General features: G+C 39.7%; 1 protein-coding gene across 1 annotated transcript; it reads right to left on the bottom strand.

Moving 5' to 3' along the window:
- Positions 1-423: 423 nt before the first annotated feature.
- LOC308345436 (large ribosomal subunit protein P1) lies at positions 424-3,085 on the bottom strand. The gene is made up of 4 exons (XM_080807579.1): positions 2,843-3,085; positions 1,908-1,982; positions 766-883; positions 424-542 (listed from the first exon to the last, which is right to left on the bottom strand). The coding sequence occupies exons 1-4, from the start codon at positions 2,912-2,914 to the stop codon at positions 463-465; spliced, it is 345 nt and encodes a 114-aa protein (XP_080663705.1). The 5' UTR covers positions 2,915-3,085; the 3' UTR covers positions 424-462.
- Positions 3,086-19,790: the final 16,705 nt, after the last annotated feature.

Below are 19,790 nucleotides of genomic sequence, written 5' to 3'. Positions count from 1 at the left end.
CCAACAAACCTGAATTTTCACCACTCCTTCAGTATTGAATTACAAGCCTAGGGATATAGCCGTATTCTACCTCTGACGACTTGGCACAGCTCAGAAAACTTGTAGCCAGGATTTTACTTGGGATTTTTAAGAGGCCTTGATTATACTAGAACCATGAACTCTCACTCCTGTCAAGGAGACAAACCTTGACTCCGACAAGGCATCTGCTCTGATCCCTCTCCCATCTCTCCATGCAGTTCCAGATGCAATGTTAGGTATTCTTGGCACAGCATCTGGCTGGTGCACTACTTCTCACCATGAGTTGGTGGTGGCAGGGGGGAAAACCCAGCTCTGGTGTCATACCAGAAAAGGCTGGCATCCAGTGCTACAGAAGGGAGATCGTCTGTACATTGCACATCCCCAAACTGGCAACCAACAGCAACCAAGAGTTCAGCTTTTTATTGAGCAGCTTATACAAGTGGTTTAGTCAAAAAGACCAAAGCCCATGTCATCATCAGACTCCTCAGATTCTTCTTTCTTTGCTTCCACTTTCTTCTCCTCAGCTAAAAAACAGAAACAGTCAATCACACACCTGCTGAATATTTTAAACTCCAAAGAGCTCCAGGCCCTTCAACTTACTGAGTCAAAAATACCCTAGCCTTGGTTCCAACCATGCCCCTGGTTTTAGGGTTACTATACATCATCTACTCTTAGCAAATAAAGTATTATAGGCAACACTGCTCTTCATCTCTACTCCTCCCTCCAATTAAAAAAAAAATTATCTACCTGGGGCAGCAGTGGTGGAAGGAGCAGGACCTCCTGCTGGTGCAGCACCAGCTGCTGGGGCGGGTCCACCAGCTCCTACATTGCAGATGAGACTCCCAATGTTGACGTTGGCCAGGGCCTGCAACACACATGCATACACAGATCACACTCAGTTCTGGCTTTTTGTTAGAGCACTCTCCCCCGACACACACCTCCAAAGGTACCCCCCTCTCCTTGAAGTGCCAACCACCAATTCCCAACACTATATTGTTCTTCCTTCTCTGGAGTCTGCCAGACTTAAGATTTTTTGTCTGCTACTTAGATTCCCTAAAACTTAAGACTAGATTACGACCACAGTTATATTAAAACTTAGTCACACACACAAAAAAACTATTCAAGTTTTAAATCTTACAATTGAATTGCCATTATTTAAGCAGCAAGACAGAATAACTCACTGAATTCCTTCCTTTTATAGGTGAGAAAACTGGCCCCAAAATGCTGGCATAAGTTGTTGGAAAAAAACTCACGCTCCCTTAAACACTCGAACCAGGATTCTTTCCACGGTTCCAGATCTCCTCTTAACAGTGAATTCAATTTTTCAGACTGCTAAGTCCACAGACTTTATTAAAGAAGAATACCTTTATTAAAGGCACGGTGTCTTCAATCATTCTTTGGACACAACCTGAAGAGATGAAGCTAATAGCCTCTTGCCAGAGATTAAGTAACATAAAATAAGATAGTGTGTGCCAAGTTCCTTGGGTAGGAATCTTGTCTTCATTAGTCTTTTTATATCCCCCCAAATAGTAAATGGCCAAGAAGAGGTCACTACATCGAATTTCCATGAAACCAGACTATCATGCAGGAATAATCTGCTTGAAATAGCATGGGCCGTATTATCCCCTGGGTGACCGTTTTAAGGAGTCATTTGATGTGCACGTGTATATACCATATATACATTTATGAATGTCATGGCTTCAGATCAGAAGAAAAGAGAAACCAGACTGAAATCAAGAAGAAGAAGACAGGAGGAAATATCACTTAAAAAAGATCCAGTGGAATATGGCACTTTCCAGCCTTCTTAGTGTTACACGAATACCTGACTTAATAAATGAGTAACGTCCCCAAATTTACTTCTCCACATCACTTTGCTGCCATCACCTTACCTTTGCAAACAAGCCGGGCCAGAAGGGTTCAACATTCACACCTGCTGCTTTAATGAGGGCATTGATCTTATCCTCCTAAAAAACAGCAAACCAAAGCGCAGTTTTCGTAAACGTCCTCAAAACACTGCAACTGAAAGTCACTCAAAACGTGTCTCCAAAACCATGTTTAACCACTTTACAGATTCTACCTGTATTTCATGTATGCTTACTTTTTAAAAAATATTTTATTTATTTATTTGATGGAGATCACAAGTAGGCAGAGAGGCAGGCAGAGAGAGAGCAGAAAGCAGGCTCTCTGATGAGCAGAGAACCCGACGTGGGGCTCGATCCCAGGACACTGGGATCATGACCTGAGCCAAAAGCAGAGGCTTTAACCCCCCTGAGCCACCCAGGCGCCCCTCATGTATGTTTATTTAAAACGACCCTTTCTTACGCTCTTACGATCACCACGAGCAAACGAAATGCACTCGGCCCCTCGCAAGGCGGCCCATAGCTGCCATTTCGCAGGCGGCGACTTGCCCAAGTCATGCCGCTATTTTAAGTTACGAGTCAGGGCGGGAGGTGGAGCAAGCTAACGTCCTCTCCCCAACAAGGCCTACTAACAGGAGCACAGGAATTCAAGGCCACCAAACAGGGAGTGTCCCAGGTGCAGTTAGGATGCCCACACGCCGCGGAAGTTTCGCTGAAGTAAAATCCAAAGCCGCAGCGCGCAGCCCGAGTGTACTCCAGTCCCCACGGAAGCTGGAGCACGTGGCCGAGGCCGCCGGGCGCGCTGCACCTGGGCCCCGCCGCTGGCCCCCCTCTCCCCCGCCTCCGCCGGGGATGTTGATGGCTGCGGGTCCGCCCGGAGGGGCCTGGCAGGGAAGCCCGGCAAGGGGAGAAAAACGGCCTGGACCCGCAGGCCGACCCCGCCGCCGGCCTGGGCCCGCACTCACCGTGACCGTCACCTCATCGTCGTGCAAGATGAGGGCCGAGTAGATGCAGGCGAGCTCCGAGACCGAGGCCATGGTGCTGGCGAGTGCTGAGCGGACGCTGCCGGGCGCGGTGCTAGTCGCCGGATGAAGTGAGGGCCTCACCCCAACACGGCCTTAGCTTCCTCGGAAGAACCGAGCACCTTAGCGACAGCTGAGGAAAGGACGTTTCGCGCTTGCGCGCAGCTTCTTATACGGATCACGCGGACCAATCGGTACCCGGGCCTGGCGGAAGAGGCGGAGCAAGAAAGGCCCGCCCCGACCACTGTTGCGCCTGCGTATAAAGCGCGACTCGCTCCTTAGCGAGTTCAAAAAGTTTGGTGGCTCTTGAGACTGCAAGTTCCTTGAGTTCGGCTAAAACTCAGGGCTCGTGAACAGTAAGAATATTTTTAGGAAAAAGATATCTAAGTAAATGGATTTCACCCCCATCTACTGTAGCCCGTGTGACACTATTTGGACATTTAATGACGTCGCCAGCCTCCCCGAGCTGTGCCCACCTGGAGCGCAGGAGCTAAATTTCAGCTTGGAGGCTTCTGGTGCTTAGCACGGCGTCTCGGGTAAATTAAGCGGTGGAGGAGGAAATGAGAAGCTTGAAGCGCGACGATAGCAGTACCACTGGAGCGCCTACTGTGTCCCAGGTACTGAGTCACACTCTACAAGGATTCATTTAATCCTCACACAGCAGAAGAGGTAAGCACTGTTACTATAAGTATAAAAGATCTATTGGGAATGGAGGGGAACTTTCCAATCAGTTTCAGTTTTTGTTAGCTAAGGCACTCCGTGTTTGGGTGGAAGTATTTTGAAACTGCCCTTAAGATGTTCAAGACTTCGTGAAGCAACTGCTGTCTAAGTGCTGCATTGCCATTTTGTATCTTTTTTTCTTTTTTTAAAGATTTTATTTATTTATTTGACAGAAATCACAGGTAGGCAGAGAGGCAGGGGAGGGAGAAGCAGGGTCCCCGCTGAGCAGAGAGCCCGATGCGGGGCGGGATCCTAGCACCCTGAGATCATAACCTGAGCTGAAGGCAGAGGCTTAACCCACTGAGCCACCCAGGTGCCCCTGTATCTTTTGAACCTTAATAAAAATTGGTATTGGATTCATATTGAGAGTTGGGCTTTTTTTTTTTTTGAGGTATAATTGACATGACATTTTTATTTCTGGTGTATAGCATAATGATTCGATATTTGTGTGTATGGCAAAACCTACTTCAACCATTTTTAAGTTCTACTCTCAGCAACTTTTAAATATGAAACAGTATCATTAACTACAGTCACCATGTTGTACATTACATTCAGTGACTTATAACTGCAGGTTTGTAACTTTTGACCCCCTTCACCCTTCTACTCCTCCCTCTGGCAGCCACCAATCTGTTCTCCTCATCTATGAGTTTGGTTTATTTATTTTTGTTTGTTTGGATTCCACATGTAAGTGAGATCATACAGTATTTGTCTTTCTCTGATTTGTTTTGCTTAATATAATGCTCTCAAGGTCCATCCATGTTGTCTCAAATGGCAAGGTGTTACACTTTTTTACACCTGAATAATATTCGTGTGTGTGTGTGTGCATGTGTGCATGTGTCACATTTTCTTTATTCAGTCATTGATGGACACTTTGGTTGTTTACGGAAACAACCGTATGTCTTGGCCATTGTAAATAGTGCTGCAGTGAACGCTGGAATGAATATATCTTTTCAAATTAGTGTTTTTGTTGTCTTCTGATAAATATCTGCGAGTGGAATGGCTTGATCATATGGTAGTTCTATTTTTAATTTGGGGGGGACCTCTGTACTGTTTTCCACAGCGTTTGCATCAATTTATATTCCCAGCAATAGTACACAGATGTTTCTTTTCTTCACATCCTTGCCACCACATGTTATTCTTGTCTTCTTGATGACAGCTATTCTAACAGGTGTGAGGCAGTATCTCCCTGTGGTCTTAATTTTATTTCCCTGATGGTTGGTAATGTTGAGCATCTTTTTCATGTGTCTGCTGGCCATCTGTATGTCTTTGGAAAATGTCTATTCAGATCTTTTGCTCATTTTTAATGGAATTTTTGTTGATACTGAGTTGTAGGAGTTCTTTATTCATTTTGGATATTAACCCCTTTTCAGATACATGATTTACAAAAAATTTCTCCCATTCAGTAGGTTGCCTTTTCATTTTGTTGATGATTTCCTTTGCTGTGCACAAGTTTTCAGTTTGGTGTGGTCCCACTTGTTTACTTTTGTCTTCGTTGCCTTTATTTTCGGAGTCAGATCCAAAATTCTTTGCCAAGACCACTGTCAGGGAGCTTACCGCCTTTGTTTTCTTCTATGAGTTTTATGATCCAGGTCTTACATTCAAGTCTTTATTCCATTTTGAATTAATTTTTGTGTATGGTGTAAGATAGTGGTCCATTTTCATTCTTTTGTGTGTTGCTGTCCAATATTCCCAACACCATTCATTGAGGAGACTGTCCTTTCCTGATTATATATTCTTGATTCTTATATCATAAATTAATTGACCATATATGAATGGGTTTATGTCTGTGCCATTGATCTGTGTGTGTGTGTATGTGTGTTTTTAAGATTTATTTCAGAGATAGAGACAAGCAGGCTCCCCGGTGAGCAGGGAGCCTGACACAGGTCTCCATCCCAGGATCCTAAAATCATGACCTGAGCTGAAGCCAAGAGTCAGATGCTTAAGTGCCCGCGCCACCCAGGCACCCCTTAGAATCCCAAACTTTTAAACAATTTTCAAAAACTATCAAAACTATCAAAAACTATCAAGCTTTCTAAAAATAAAACTTGTTTTGAGTTTTCCTCCAAATCTAGAAACAGTCATAGTGGAATTTTGGTAATTGGGTGGAAAAAGGTAAAGCTATTGAAAAATTTGAACATTTCCAAAGCTAAAATGAATCAGTCTAAAACATAGTCATCCCCCTTTCCTGCCCCCAGTGTACTTCAAAACAAAACAAAAAACTGATTTGGCAAATATGATACATCAACACAAAACAAAATATTGCCTGTCTTAAACTATACTAAGAAGAAACCTTTTTAAATCAGTGTTTTGTTCCCCAAATTGTTTTATAACTATAATAGCAAAACCTGAACCTTAGGGTATAAGAAAGGCAGATTATAAGTTCTTCTCACTTATAAACGTAAACACAAAAATCTGAAATGTGAATGTCAATTATATCAGTAAAACTGGAGAAACTAAAAGATTAATGAACTGAATGCAGTACTGTATATAAAAATATGGTGTACCATGACTAAGGATAGTTCAATGTAACATCTATTAAAAATAATCCATTGGGGCGCCTGGGTGGCTCAGTGGGTTAAAGCCTCTGCCTTCGGCTCAGGTCATGATCTCAGGGTCCTGGGATCGAGCCCCACGTCGGGCTCTCTGCTCAGCAGGGAGCCTGCTTCCTACTCTCTCTCTGCCTGCCTCTCTCTCTGCCTGCCTCTCAGCCTACTTGTGATCTCTGTCTATCAAATAAATAAATAAAATCTTAAAAAAAAATCCATTAACAAAGAGGAAAATCTTGATGAAATTCTTATGGATTCAGAAAAACGACTTGATAAAATTAAATAACTATTAACATAGACTCTTACAAAATTGGAAGAAAAGATAACTTTCATATCCTGATAAGATATCTACCAAAAATCTACAGCAAACGTCATTCTTAATGGTGAAACTTTAAAACCTACTCTTTAAAATCAGGGACAAAGATGTGTCCTTTCTCTGCTTCTACTTCAATTACTATTTCACAGTTTAGCTATCTCCATAAGACAAGAAAAAAGGTATTAAATTGGAAAGTTGTAAACTCCACTATTCATAAATAATATGATTACTTACCCAGGAGTTCCAAGAGAATCCATAAGCAAACAAATCAACCTAGATTCAAGATTAATACACAAAAGCCAGCAGCATTTCTGTGTTCAGCAAAAGTCAGTTATAAAATGTAGTATTAAAAATTACATTTCTGGGGCGCCTGGGTGGCTCAGTCGTTAAGTGTCTGCCTTCGGCTCAGGTCATGATCCCAGGGTCCTGGGATCGAGCCCCACATCGGGCTCCCTGCTCTGCAGGAAGCCTGCTTCTCTCTCTCCCTCTGCTGCTCCCCCTGCTTGTGTTCCTTCTCTTGCTGTGTCTCTGTGAAATAAATTAAAAAAAAAATTATACTTCTTACAATAACAAAAATCATACAGTTTCTAGGAGTAAATCTAACAGTTTATGCATGATCATTATTTTTAAAATTATAAAATTTTAAGGAACAACATCAGAAGCAACCTAAATAGAGTGATATACCATATTCCCAGATGAAAAGATCTTAAAGTGGGTAATTCTCTTCAAGTTATGTCATTTCAATCAATATTCCATTAAGGTTTTTGATGGACTTTGGCCAGTTGTCCTTAAAATTTTCATGGAAGGATCAAGGACCAGTAAAAATGAAGGCAGTGTTTTATTTATTTATTTTTAAGATTTTATTTATTTATTTGACAGAGAGAAACCTCAAGCAGGGGGAGTGGTAGACAGAGGGAGAGGCAGGCCTCCCCAGCCGAGCATCGATAGGGCTTGATCCCAGGACCCTTGGGATCATGACCCGAGCAGAAGGTAGTTGCTAAACCAGCTGAGCCATCCAGGTGCCCTGAAGGCAGTGTTTTAAAGTAATAATAGAGGTTTACCTTAAATGTCAGTTCCATGGAGGGCATACACTCTGGTTTCCACATTGATGTGCCTAAAACTGTGCCTGGCACGTAGAGGGCACTCAACTAAATACATGCTGAGTGAATTAAAGCTGTGTTATTGACATGCAAGTAGATAAACAGCAATAGAACAGAGAACCTAGAAACCCACTGTCATACATATGGGAACTTAGTAAGTCAGAGGTATGCCTTTATAAATGGGGAAGTGTAGTGGTTGGGGGAAGAGTGCCTTTTCAAAAAAAAAAAAAACACAAAACTACTGGGACACTTAATTTTCTATCCATATGGAAATGTGGAAAGAATGTTTTTAACTCCATCCTCATCATACATAATGTGAAAAGGAAAACTAAAATTTTAGAGGAATACAGGAATTTACTATTATTAAGAGTATTTGAAAAATTTCTTAAGGCACAAAACATAAAGGAAAAGATTCCTAGGTTTGATTATATTAAAATTGAAACTATAAGCAAAAAAACCCATGAACAACGTCTAAAAAACTGTGACAACCAGGAGTCTAAGAAAACACAATGACTAAATATGATATGGTTTCCTAGATGGGATCCTGGGAAGGACAAAAGACATTAGTTCAAAACTCAAGAATTCCAAATAAAACATGGACCCTAGTTAATAACAATATATTAATATTGGTTTATTAATTGTAACATATTGATATGTTAATAATGGGGAAACTGTCTCTGAATATGAGGGAACTCTCTATCATAATTTTTTGGTAAAGCTAAAATAATTCTAAAAATTAAGTTTTTTTTTTATTTTTTATTTTTTAAAAGATTTTATTTATTTATTTGGTGCAGAGAGAGAGAGAGAAAGACAGACAGACAGACAGAGATCACAAGTAGTCAGAGAGACAGGGGGAAGCAGGCTCCCCGCTGAGCAGAGAACCTGATGTGGGGCTCGATCCCAGGACCCCGAGATCATGACCTGAGCTGAAGACACAGGCTTAATCCACTGAGCCACTCAGGCGCCCCAATTAAGTTTATTTTTAAAACACTATAACCAAAGCGAAAAAAAATGTCAGATTGGGAGAAGATAGGAGGTCCAAAGTCCCACAAACCAATAAACCACAAACCAATAAGAAAGACACAGCTGTCCTGTTTTTGCAGAACATCAAAAATTAGCACTGGGCCGACTTAGTCCATAGAACATGTGACATTTGATCTTGGGGTCCTGAGTTTAAGCCGCACAGGGGGCATAAAGCTTACTTAAAAAAAACAAAATAAAATTATCAACTAAAAGTAACTATCTAGGGCTAAGAAATTTTTACTTAAACTGTAAAATGAGACACAGTCATTAGCAAAGTGGTTAAAAGTTTTGATGTCAGGCTCAGACTTGGGCTTAAATATCAGCTGCACCACTTGTGATTTTGGGGGTCCTTGAGCAAGTCATTAATCCTCTCGATCTGTTTCTTCACCTGTAAATTATAGCTAACACCTGGATAGGGTGTCAGACACCAAGCACCCAGTTAACCACAGCTATTGCTCATGAATGTTCAGAACTCTTTAAGCAAAACATTAGTTGCCCATTCATTTCCCTTTGTTATGTGTGGTTCATGGACTCAGTGGATTCAACATCGTACTTCGGACAAATTCTACTACCCCTCATTCCCCTGTCATAGTACAATCATTCTGTTAAGGTGTATTTTCAACAGACTAAGCAATATGCTATTTAAAATATTAAAAATAAGAAATGGAGAGGTTAAATCCGGTAACATCTACTGACCTAAGATTAAACTTTGGTGGTCTGGAGCATTTTAGAAACAAAACTGTGACATTGCTTACTACTATACTATTAGTGACAAGTGGATTTTGTGGACTAGTATCACACCTTCACTATTAATATAACAGATTACCATTTAGTTAAAAAAAAAAAAATCAGCCTCCAAAGAAACCCTAATTTAATCAGAAAAGATGTGTGTTTACCCAGGTAAGAATGTGTGTTTCACCATGTTTTTCAGTAGTCCGTTTTCTAATTTATGTTGTTACCCAAAGCATGTTTTTTGATTAAATGTCTAGAAGAGCATACTTAATACATAGGTATAATAGTTGTTACACAAAAAAGACATTATCAATTTAATGTCAAATTACTTTATATTGGGGCACCTTGGTGGCTCGGTGGTTAAGTATCTGCCTTCCGCCCAGGTCATGATCCCAGAGTCCTGGGATGGAGTCCCTCAGCAGGAAGCCTGCTTCTCCCCCTCCCATTCCCCCTGCTTGTGTTACCTCTTTTGCTCTTTCTCTGTCAAATAAATAAATAAAATCTTAAAAAAAAATTACTTTATATTTTCTGCTTTTTTTTTCCATAATTGCAAAAATTCTCCTTTTCATTTTTTCCTAATGAAATGTGTTTGACTTGGGGCACCTGGGTGGCTCAGTGGGTTAAAGCCTCTGCCTTCAGCTCAGGTCATGATCTCAGGGTCCTGGGATTGAGCCCCGAGTTGGCCTCTCTGATCAGCAGGGAGCCTGCTTCCCCCTCTCTCTCTGCCTGCCTCTCTGCCTACTTGTGATCACTCTTTCTCTGTCAAATAAATAAAATCTTTTTAAAAAAATGTGTTCAACTTAATATTTTATAAACTTACAGTGTACAACACCTTATAGTATAGGATTTGATACATTTGTATATCATAATATGATTACCACTGTAACAGCATCTCTCACATTACATAATTATCCTTTCTTTATAGTACTTATAATAATTAAGTTCTAGTCTCTTAGTAAGTTTGATGTTTGTAATACAGTATTATTGTCTATAGTCCGTGAACTGTGTATTAGATCTCTAGGACTTACTTATTATTTGTTTTAAGTTTGTACCCTTAGGGGCGCCTGGGTGGCTCAGTGGGCTAAGCTTCTGCCTTTGGCTCGGGGCATGGTCTCAGGGTCCTGGGATTGAGCCCCACATCGGGCTCACTGCTCAGTGGGGAGCTTGCTGCCCCCTTCTCTTTCTGCCTGCCTCTCTGCCTCTCTGTGATCGCTCTGTCAAATAAATAAAATCTTAAAAAAAAAAAGTTTGTACCCTTAAAAACATCTGCCTTGTCTCCCCACCCCCCATCCATTATTCTCTGTTTTTACAAGTTTGCCTTTTTAAAATTCCACATGTAAGTGATGTCATACAGTACTTGTCTTTCTCTGTTGGGCTCACCTCACTTAGTATCATGTGTTCAGGGTCTCTCCATGTTGTGACAAATGGCAGAACGTCCTACTTTCTCACGGCTGAATAATACTCCTGTGTGTATGTGCACGTGTGCCACATTTTGTATCCTTTCATGTACTGATGGGCACTTCAGTTGTTTCTGTATCTCAGCTATTGTAAATAGTGCTGCAATGAACATGGGAGTGCAGACATCTTTTCAAGATAGTGTTTTGACTTTCTTCAAGTAAATACCCAGAAGTGGAATCACATTGTAGTTGTAATTTTAATTTTTTGAGGAACCTGCGTACACTGTTTTCCACAATGGCTGTGCCAATTTACATTCCCAGCAACAGTGCACGAGGGTTTCCTTCTCTCCACATTCACTGCCAACACTTGTTACTCTTCTCTTCTTGATGATAGGCGTTCTAACACCTGTGGTTTCATTTGCATTTTCCTGATGATATGTGATGTTGAACATCTTTTCATGTCCCTGGTGGCCTTCTGGATGTCCTCTTTGGAAAAATGTCTGTTTTTCTCCCCATTTTTAAATTGGATTGCTTCTTTCTTGTTGTATGAATTCTTTTTATATTTTGGATATTAACTCCTTATCTGACATATGGTTTGCAAAAACTCTCCCATTTTGTAGGTTGCCTTTCAGTTTTGTTAATTCTTTTGTACAAAAGCTTTTAAGTTTGATGTAATCCCTTCTGTTGATTTTTACTTTTGTTGTTTGATGTCATATCCAAAAATCATTGCCAAAATCAGTCTCGGGGAGTTTCTTCCCTACGTTTTCTTCTAGGAGTCGTATAGTATGAGTCCTTATGTTCAAGTCTGTAATCCATTTTCATGTGAATGTTTGTGAGTGGTGTAAGGTGTCTAGTTTCAGTGTTCTACATGTGTTCATCCAGTTTTCTCAACATAATTTGTTGAAGTCTGTCTTTTCCCCCTTTGGTGCTGTTGACCCCCTTGTTGAATATTAGTTTAATGTATAAGCAGAGGTTAATGTTGGGCTCTCTGTTCTGTTCTGTTTGTCAGTGTTGTCTGTTTTTGTGCCAGCACCTTACTCTTTTTAATACTGTAGCTTTGTGGTATAGTTTGAAGTCAGGAAGTGCAATACCTATAGTTTTGTTCTTTTTCCTCAGGATTGCTTTAGCTCTTTGGAGCCCTTGGTGGTTACATACAGACTTTACGGTTTATTTTCTATTTCTGCGAAGAATGCCATTAGTATTTGATGGGGATTGTGTTGACTCTGTAGATTGCTTTGAGTAGTTTACACATTTTAACAATAATAATTCTTTGAATCCATGAACACAGGCTGTCTTTCCATTTGTGTCTTTTTCTATTTTTTTCAGCAATCTTGTAGTTTTTGTTGTACAAAACTTTCACCGCCAGGGTGCCTGGGTGGCTCAGTCAGTTGGGCATCTGTCTTCAGATCAGGTCATGATCTCAGGGTCCTGGGATCAAGCCCCATGCGGGCTCCCTGCTCAGCGGGGAGTCTGCTTGTCCCTCTGCCCAGCTCCCCGCCCTCCCACTTGTGTTCTCTCTCTCTCTCCAATAAATCAATAAAATCGTAAAAAAAAAAAAAACCAAACAGGGGTGCCTGAGTGGCTCAGTGGGTTAAAGCCTCTGCCTTTGGCTCAGGTCATGATCCCAGCTGGGATCGAGCCCCACATCAGGCTCTCTGCTCAGCAGGGAGCCTGCTTCCCTTCCTCTCTCTCTGCCTGCCTCTCTGCCTACTTGTGATCTCTCTGTCAAATAAATAAATAAAAATCTTAAAAAAAAAATACAACAACTTTTACCTCCTATGTTAAATTTATTTCTTAGTATTTTGTTTTTGATGCTGCTGTGACTGGGAAAGCCCTTCTTTTTTGTGTGGGTATGACCATTATTATCTTTTTCTTAGACTTGACAATCCTTTCATTGAAACATAATTGACATACAATGTTTTGTTAGTTTCAAGTGTACAGCAGATTGATTCCACAGTTCTGCACATTACTCATTGCTCACCACGATAAGTATAGTCACTGTCACTACAGTGACATTATTACGACATCACTGACTATATTCTCTATGCTGTACTTTTCATCTCTGTGACTTATTTATTTCACAACTGGAAGTTTGTACCTCCAGTCCCCTTTATTGTGCCCATCCCTCCACCCATCTCCCTTCTAGCAACCACCAGTTTGTTCTCTGTACTTGAGTCTGTTTTGTTTTTTAGATTCTACATATAAGTGAAATCATATGGTATTTGTCTTTCTCTAACTTACTTCACTTAGCATTATACACTCTCAGTCCATCCAGGTTGTTGCAAATGGCAAGATCCCGTTCTTTTTTATAGCCAAGTAACATTTCCTGTGTGTGTTGTGTGTGTGTGTATGCCTCATCTTTATTCATCCACTGATGGACACTTGGGTGGCTTCCATATCTTGGCTACTATACACGATGCTGCAGTGAGCATAGGAGGGAATATGTCTTTTCAAATTAGTGTTCATTTTGAGGGGGGTGGATATCCAGTAGTGGAATTACTTGATCATATGGTAGTCCTATTTTTAATTTTTAGGGACCTCCATACTGTTTTCCACAGAAGCTGCACCAGTTTTTATTCTCACCAGCAATGCATGAGGGTTCTGTTTTCCCCACATCCTCACCAAAACTTGTTATTTCTTGTCTTTTTGATACTAGGCATTCTGACAGGTGTAAGGTGATACATCATTTTGGTTTTGATTTGAATTTCTCTGATGAGTGATGTCAAGCATCTTTTCATGTGTCTGTTGGCCATCTGTATGTGTTCTTTGAAAAATGTCTACTCAGGCCCTCTGCTCATCTTTAAATCAGATTATTTGGATTTTTTTTTTGTGTTGAGCTGTATGAGTTCTTTACATATTTTGGATATTAACCCCTTATTGGATATATCATTTGTAAATATCTTCTCCCATTCACTAGGTTGCCTTTTTGTTTTGTTGATGGTTTCTTTCACTGTGCAAAAGCTTTTTATTTTATTTTATTTTATTTTAAGATTTCGTTTGACAGAGAACATGCACACAAACAGGGGGAGCAGCAGAGGGGGTGAGAGAAGCAGGCTCCCCGCTGAGCAGGGAGCCCTATGTGGGGTTCAATCCCAGGACCCTGGGATCATGACCTGAGTGGAAGCAGGTGCTTAATGATTGAGCCACCCAGGCACCTCAAAAGCTTTTTATTTTAATGTGGTCCCAGTAGTTTACTTTTGTTTTTGTTTCCCTTGCTTGAGGAGACAGATCCAAATATATGTTGCTAAGGACAAATTCTGAGATTACAGCCTATGTTTTCTTTTAGATTTTTATGGTTTCAAGTCTCTCATTTAGATCTTTAATCCATTCTGATTTTATTTTTGTGTATGGTGTAAGGAAGTGGTCCAGTTTCATTTTTTTACATGTAGCTGTCCAGTTTTCCCAATACCATTTATTGAAAAACTATCTTTTCCTCATTGTATATTCTCATCTCCTTTGTTACAGATTAATTGACCATGTGAGTGTGGATTTATTTCTGGGCTCCTTGTCGTGTTCCACTGATCTATGTGTCTGCTTTTATGCCAGTACTGTACTGTTTTAATTACCATAGCTTTGTAGTAGATCTTAAAATGTGAAATTGTGATACCTCCGGCTTTGTTCTTCTTTCTCAAGGTTGCTTTGGCTATTTGAGGTCTTTTGTGATTTCATACAAATTTTAGGATTACTTATTTCAGTTCTGTGAAAAATGCTCTTGGTATTTTGATAGGGATTACATGGAATCTGTAGATTGCTTTGGGTAGTATGGACATTTTAACAATACTAATTCTTCTAATTTATGAGCATGGTGTATCTTCCCGTTTGTATCATCATCAGTTTCTTTCATCAGTGTTTTTATAGTTTTCAGAGGACACGTTGTTCACCTCTTTGGTTAAGTTTATTCCTAGTAATTTGTTGTTTAAAGCCACTGTTCCCTTATGGATTTTCTGTCTGGATGATCTAGCCATTGATGTAAGTAGGGTGTAAAATCCCCTATTATTACCGTACTACTGTTAATTTCTCCCCTTATGTCTATTAATATTTGCTTTTATGTGTTTAGGTTTTCCATTTTGGATGCATAGATAATTACAGTTGTCATACCCTCTTGTAGGATTGATCCCTTTATCATTTTGTAGTGTTCTTCTTTGTCCTTTGCTACATTGTGTTAAAACCTGTTTTGTCTAGGGGCGCCTGGGTGGTGCAGTCAGTTGAATATCAGACTTGGATTCGGCTCAGGTTGTGATCTCAGGTTCATGAGCATGCCCCATGTTGGGCTCTGCATGGAGTCTGCTTGAGGTTCCCTCTCCCTCTGCCCCTCCCCCCACACATGTGCATGCTCTCTCTCTCTCAAATAAATGAACCATGAAAAATAATAATAGTGAAATTTGTTTTGTCTTATATGACCATGGCTTTTTTTTTTCTTTTTGCTTTCATTTGCAAGGTATATGCTTTTCCATCCCTTCACTTTCAGTCTGTATGTGTCTTTTAGTCTGAAGTGAGCCTCTTGTTAGCAGTACATAAATGGGTCTTGTTTTTTTTAACCCACTGGGTCACCCTGTGTGTTTTAATTAGAGCATTTCGTTCATTTACATTTAAAATAATTGTTGATAGGTATGTGCCTATTGCCATTTTGTTAATTGTTTTCTGGCTGTTTTGTGGCTTTTCTCTGCTTTTTTCTACTTCTCTTCCTCTTTTCCCTTATGATCTGATGGTTTTGTTTAGTGTTATGCTTGGAATCTTTTCTCTTTATTTTTGTGTATCTGTTACAGATTTTGTTTTGTTTTGCTTTGTTTTGTTTTAAGATTTTATTTATTTGAGAGGGAGAGCACAAGTGAGAAAGCACAAGCTTGGGGGAGCAACAGAGGGAGAGGGAGAAGCAGACCTCTCCACTGTGTAGGGAGCTGGACCCGGGGCTCGATCCCAGGACCCTGGGACCATGACCTGAGCTGAAGGCAGCTGTTTAACTGACTTGAGCCACACAGAGCACCTGTCTGTTACAGGTTTTTGATTTGTGATTACCATTGGGTTCATGTACAACATCTTATGTATATAGCAGTTTGTATTAAGGTGATGGTCTGTTAAGTTTGAACACATTCCAAAACCTCTAAATTTTTACTCCCCTCTCCATGTTTCATGTATATGATGTCATATTTTACATCCTTTTGTGTATGCTTTGCTTAATTTTGTAGAAATAATTGTGTTTTAACTTCCATATTGGCTTTATAAGTGATTAACTACCTTTATTGAATTTTTACTTTTTTTAAAAAATATTTTATTTATTTATTTGACAGACAGAGATCACAAGTAGGCAGAGAGGCAGGCAGAGAGAGAGGAGGAAGCAGGCTCCCCACTGAGCAGAGAGCCCGATGCGGGGCTCGATCCCAGGACCCTGAGATCATGACCTGAGCCGAAGGCAGAGGCTTTAACCCACTGAGCCACCCAGGCGCCCCTGAATTTTTACTTTTAAAGATTTTATTTATGTATTTGACAAAGAGAGACACAGTGAGAGAGGGAACACAAGCAGTGGGAGTGGGAAAGGGAAAAGCAGGATTCCCTCTGAGCAGGGAGCCCGATGCGGGGCTTGATCTGAGGACCCTGGGATCATGACCTGAGCAAGGCAGAGGCTTAATGACTGAGCCACCCAGGCGCCCCGTAGGTTTGTTTTTAATCTGAAATTTTTGCCTTTCATTATTTTCTTCTAGTTATGCCCCCCCCCCCAATTAACGAAACCCCTTTAACATTTCTTATAAGGCCAGTTTAACTTTTGTTTGTCTGGGAAACTTTATCCTTCATTTCTGAGTCATAACCTTGCTGGGTAAATTACTCTTGGTTTAAGTTTTTCCCTTTTAGACCTTTGAATATATCATGCCATGTTCTTCTGGCCTGCTTAGTTTCTGTTGAAAAATCAGCTGATAGCTTTATGGGTTTTTCCCTTGTATCATGTTTTGTTTTGGTTTGCTGCTTTTAAATTTGTTATTCTTTGATTTGGGACATTTCCTTTGTTTCCTCATTTTGTCTGTTTTTATGTATTAGGTAGGTCACTGTATCTCCTGGTCTTGAAAATAGTGGCCTTGTATAGAAGAGGTCCTGTGGTGCCCTGTAGTGCATTCTCCCCAGGGTCACCAGAACCAGGTGTGCCCTCTTGTGGCTGAGTCATGCATGATTGCCTTCAGCCCCACTGGATGCACTTACCTGCCTTGCCTGCTGTGGCATCCTGGGAGTTGAGAGGCCTCTGCAGCAGCAGCGGGTTTCATTAGTGGACAGGGCTGTGGAAGGTCTGTTCTCTTTCTTCAGGTCATTTTTGGAGTTAGTCATATAGATTTAGCTGTTGTCTCAGTGTGTCCATGGGACAGGGTAAGCTCAGGATTCTCCTTCTCTGCCATCTTCCCAAAATCCCCTCAGGAAAAGTTTGTTTCTTTTTCACATGTTTCACACCTAGTTTATAGAAATGCAATGTAAGTATGTTGGTTTTGTATCCTGCAACTTTATTGAAATCATTGGTTAGCTCCATCAGTTTCTTGGTTGAACCTTGGATTTTCAATGTACAGAATCCTATCATCTAAAAATAGTGACAGTTTTACTTCATTCTTCTCAATTAGGATGGATTTTAGTTCTTTGTCTTGTCTAATTGATCAGGCAAGGACTTGCAGTACTGTGTTGTGTAAGAGTGCTGCGAGTAGAAATGCTGGTCTTATTCCTGATCATAGAGGAAAAGCTTTCATTTTTTTTTTTCCCTCCACTGGGTATGATGTTACTTGTGAGTTTGTTGTATATGGCCTTTTTATGTTCCATTTATATCCCATTTACCAAGGGTTTTTAACCATGAAAGTATGTTGTATTTTGTCAGTTGCTTTTTTGTGTCTACTAAGTTAATCATATGATTTTTATCTTTCATTGTATTAATGTGATATATTACATTTATTGATTGGCCTATATTGAACCATCCTTGCTTCCCAGAGATAAATCCCACTTGGTCATGGTGTATAATTCTTTTTATGTATTCTTGAATTCAGTTTGCTAATATTTTGTTGAGGATTTCTGCATTTATATTAATCAGGGATACTGACCTGGTTTTTTTTGTGGTTCCTCATCTCTCTTTGGTATCTGGCCTTATAGAATGAGTTTGGAACTATCCCTACCTCCTCAATTTTTTGCAAGAGTTTGAGAAGACTGTTGTTAATTCCTCTTTGAAGGTTTGGTAGAATTTGCTGTGAAGCCATCTGGTCCAGGGGTTTTCTGTGTTGGGCAGGTTTTGATTACGATTCAATCCCTTTATTCATTATTTATCCTTTCAGATATTCCATTTCTTCCTGACTCAGCTTGGTGGATTGTGTGTTTCTAGAAATCTATTCTTTTCTTCTAAGTTGTCTGATTTGTTGACATACAATTGTTCATAGTATTCTCTTATGGTTCTATGTATTTCTGTAGTATCAATTGTAATGTGTCCTTTTTCATTTCTTAATTGAGTCTTTCTTTTTTCCTTAGTCTGGCTAAAGATTTTGTTTACCATTTCAAAGGACCAGCCTTTAGTTTTATTGATCCTTTCCATTTTTCTGGTCCTATTTCACTTATTTCCACTCTGATCTTTATAATTTCCTTCCTTTTGCTAATTTTGGGCTTGTTTTCTAATCTTTGGGCGGGGGAAAGGTTATTTGTAATTTTTCTAATTCCTTAACATGTTTATTGCTATAAACTTTAAGAACTGCTTTTACTACATCCTGTAAAATTTGATATGCTGTTTCCATTTTCATTTGTTTCAAGGTAAATTTTTTATTTCCCTTTTGATTTCTTCTTTGACACATTTGTTGTTCAAAAGTATGTTGTGTAGTTTCCACATATTTGTAAATTTTCCGGTCTCCCTCTTGTTGATTCCTAGTTTCATACCATTATGGTCAGAAAAGGTAGTTGATGTGGTTTCAGTCTTCATAAATTTGCTGCAATTTGTTTTGTGCCTTATCATGTCATCTGTCCTGGAAAATATTTCATGTGCACTGAAGAAGTATGGGTATTCTGCCTCTGTTCGATAGAATGCCCTAATAGGTCTATTAAGTTATTTTGTTCTTTAGTTCAGTTTAGTTTGTTGACTTTCTGCCTGGATGAGTTATTTATTGCTGATAGTGGGGTACAGAAGTCCCCTACTATTACTGTATTGTTGTCTGTTTCTCCCTTTAGATCTGTATTTGCTTAATAAATTTTAGTGATCCAGTGTTGGATGCATATATGTTTACTATTGTTATATCTTCCTGATGTATTGACTGTTGTATCATTACATAATGACCTTCTTTGTCTCTTTGTTTTTAGTCTTGACCTCTATTTTGTCTGCTATAAGTAAAGCTACACCCACTTTCATTTGGTTTCCACTTGCATGGAATATTCCCTTAATTCCTTCACCTTGAGCCTGTATCTTAAAAAGTTGAGATGAGTTTCTTGTAGGCAGCATATGGCTGGGTCTTGTTTTTATCCATCAAGCTACTCTGTGCCTTTTGATTGATGAATTCAGTCCATTTATATTGAGTGAGTATTGATTTGTATTTGTATTTTGTATTTATATTTTGGGCATAATAGTACTGCCTCTTACATTTAGCCTTCTGGTTGTTTCTTTTTCCCTATGTTTCTGTCTGCCTTTATAACATGGTGGTTTTCCATGATTTGCACAGCCTCCCCTTTTTTGTTTTGACTTTTTTCTGAACTTTTGCTTTGTGATTGCCATGTGACTTACATAAAACATCTAAAGAGTCCTTTTTATCCTGATAGCACTTTATCTTCATATAAAGGTTCCACCCTTTTACTCCTCCCCATTTATATTTCTGATGTCATAGTTTACCTTTTTTTGCAGTGAATTCATTGAGGAATTATAGTGGTGATAGTTTTTTTGTTGTTGCTCTTTTTCTTAAGCCTTTATATTATAATTAAGTGGTTACCACATTTTAATACACAGTTTTCTAAATGTTATTTACCTTTGTCTATAATAGGTTATTTCATATGCTTTTATGTCACTAATTAGCATCTTTCCATTTCAGCTTGGAGAACTCCTTTCAGTATTTCTTGCAAGCCAGGTCT

The sequence above is a fragment of the Martes martes genome, assembly GCF_963455335.1.
Source record: "Martes martes genome assembly, chromosome: 7".
NCBI lineage: Eukaryota > Metazoa > Chordata > Mammalia > Carnivora > Mustelidae > Martes > Martes martes.
Note: the sequence above shows the minus strand (reverse complement) of the source record. Positions and strands in the feature narration are given on the sequence as shown.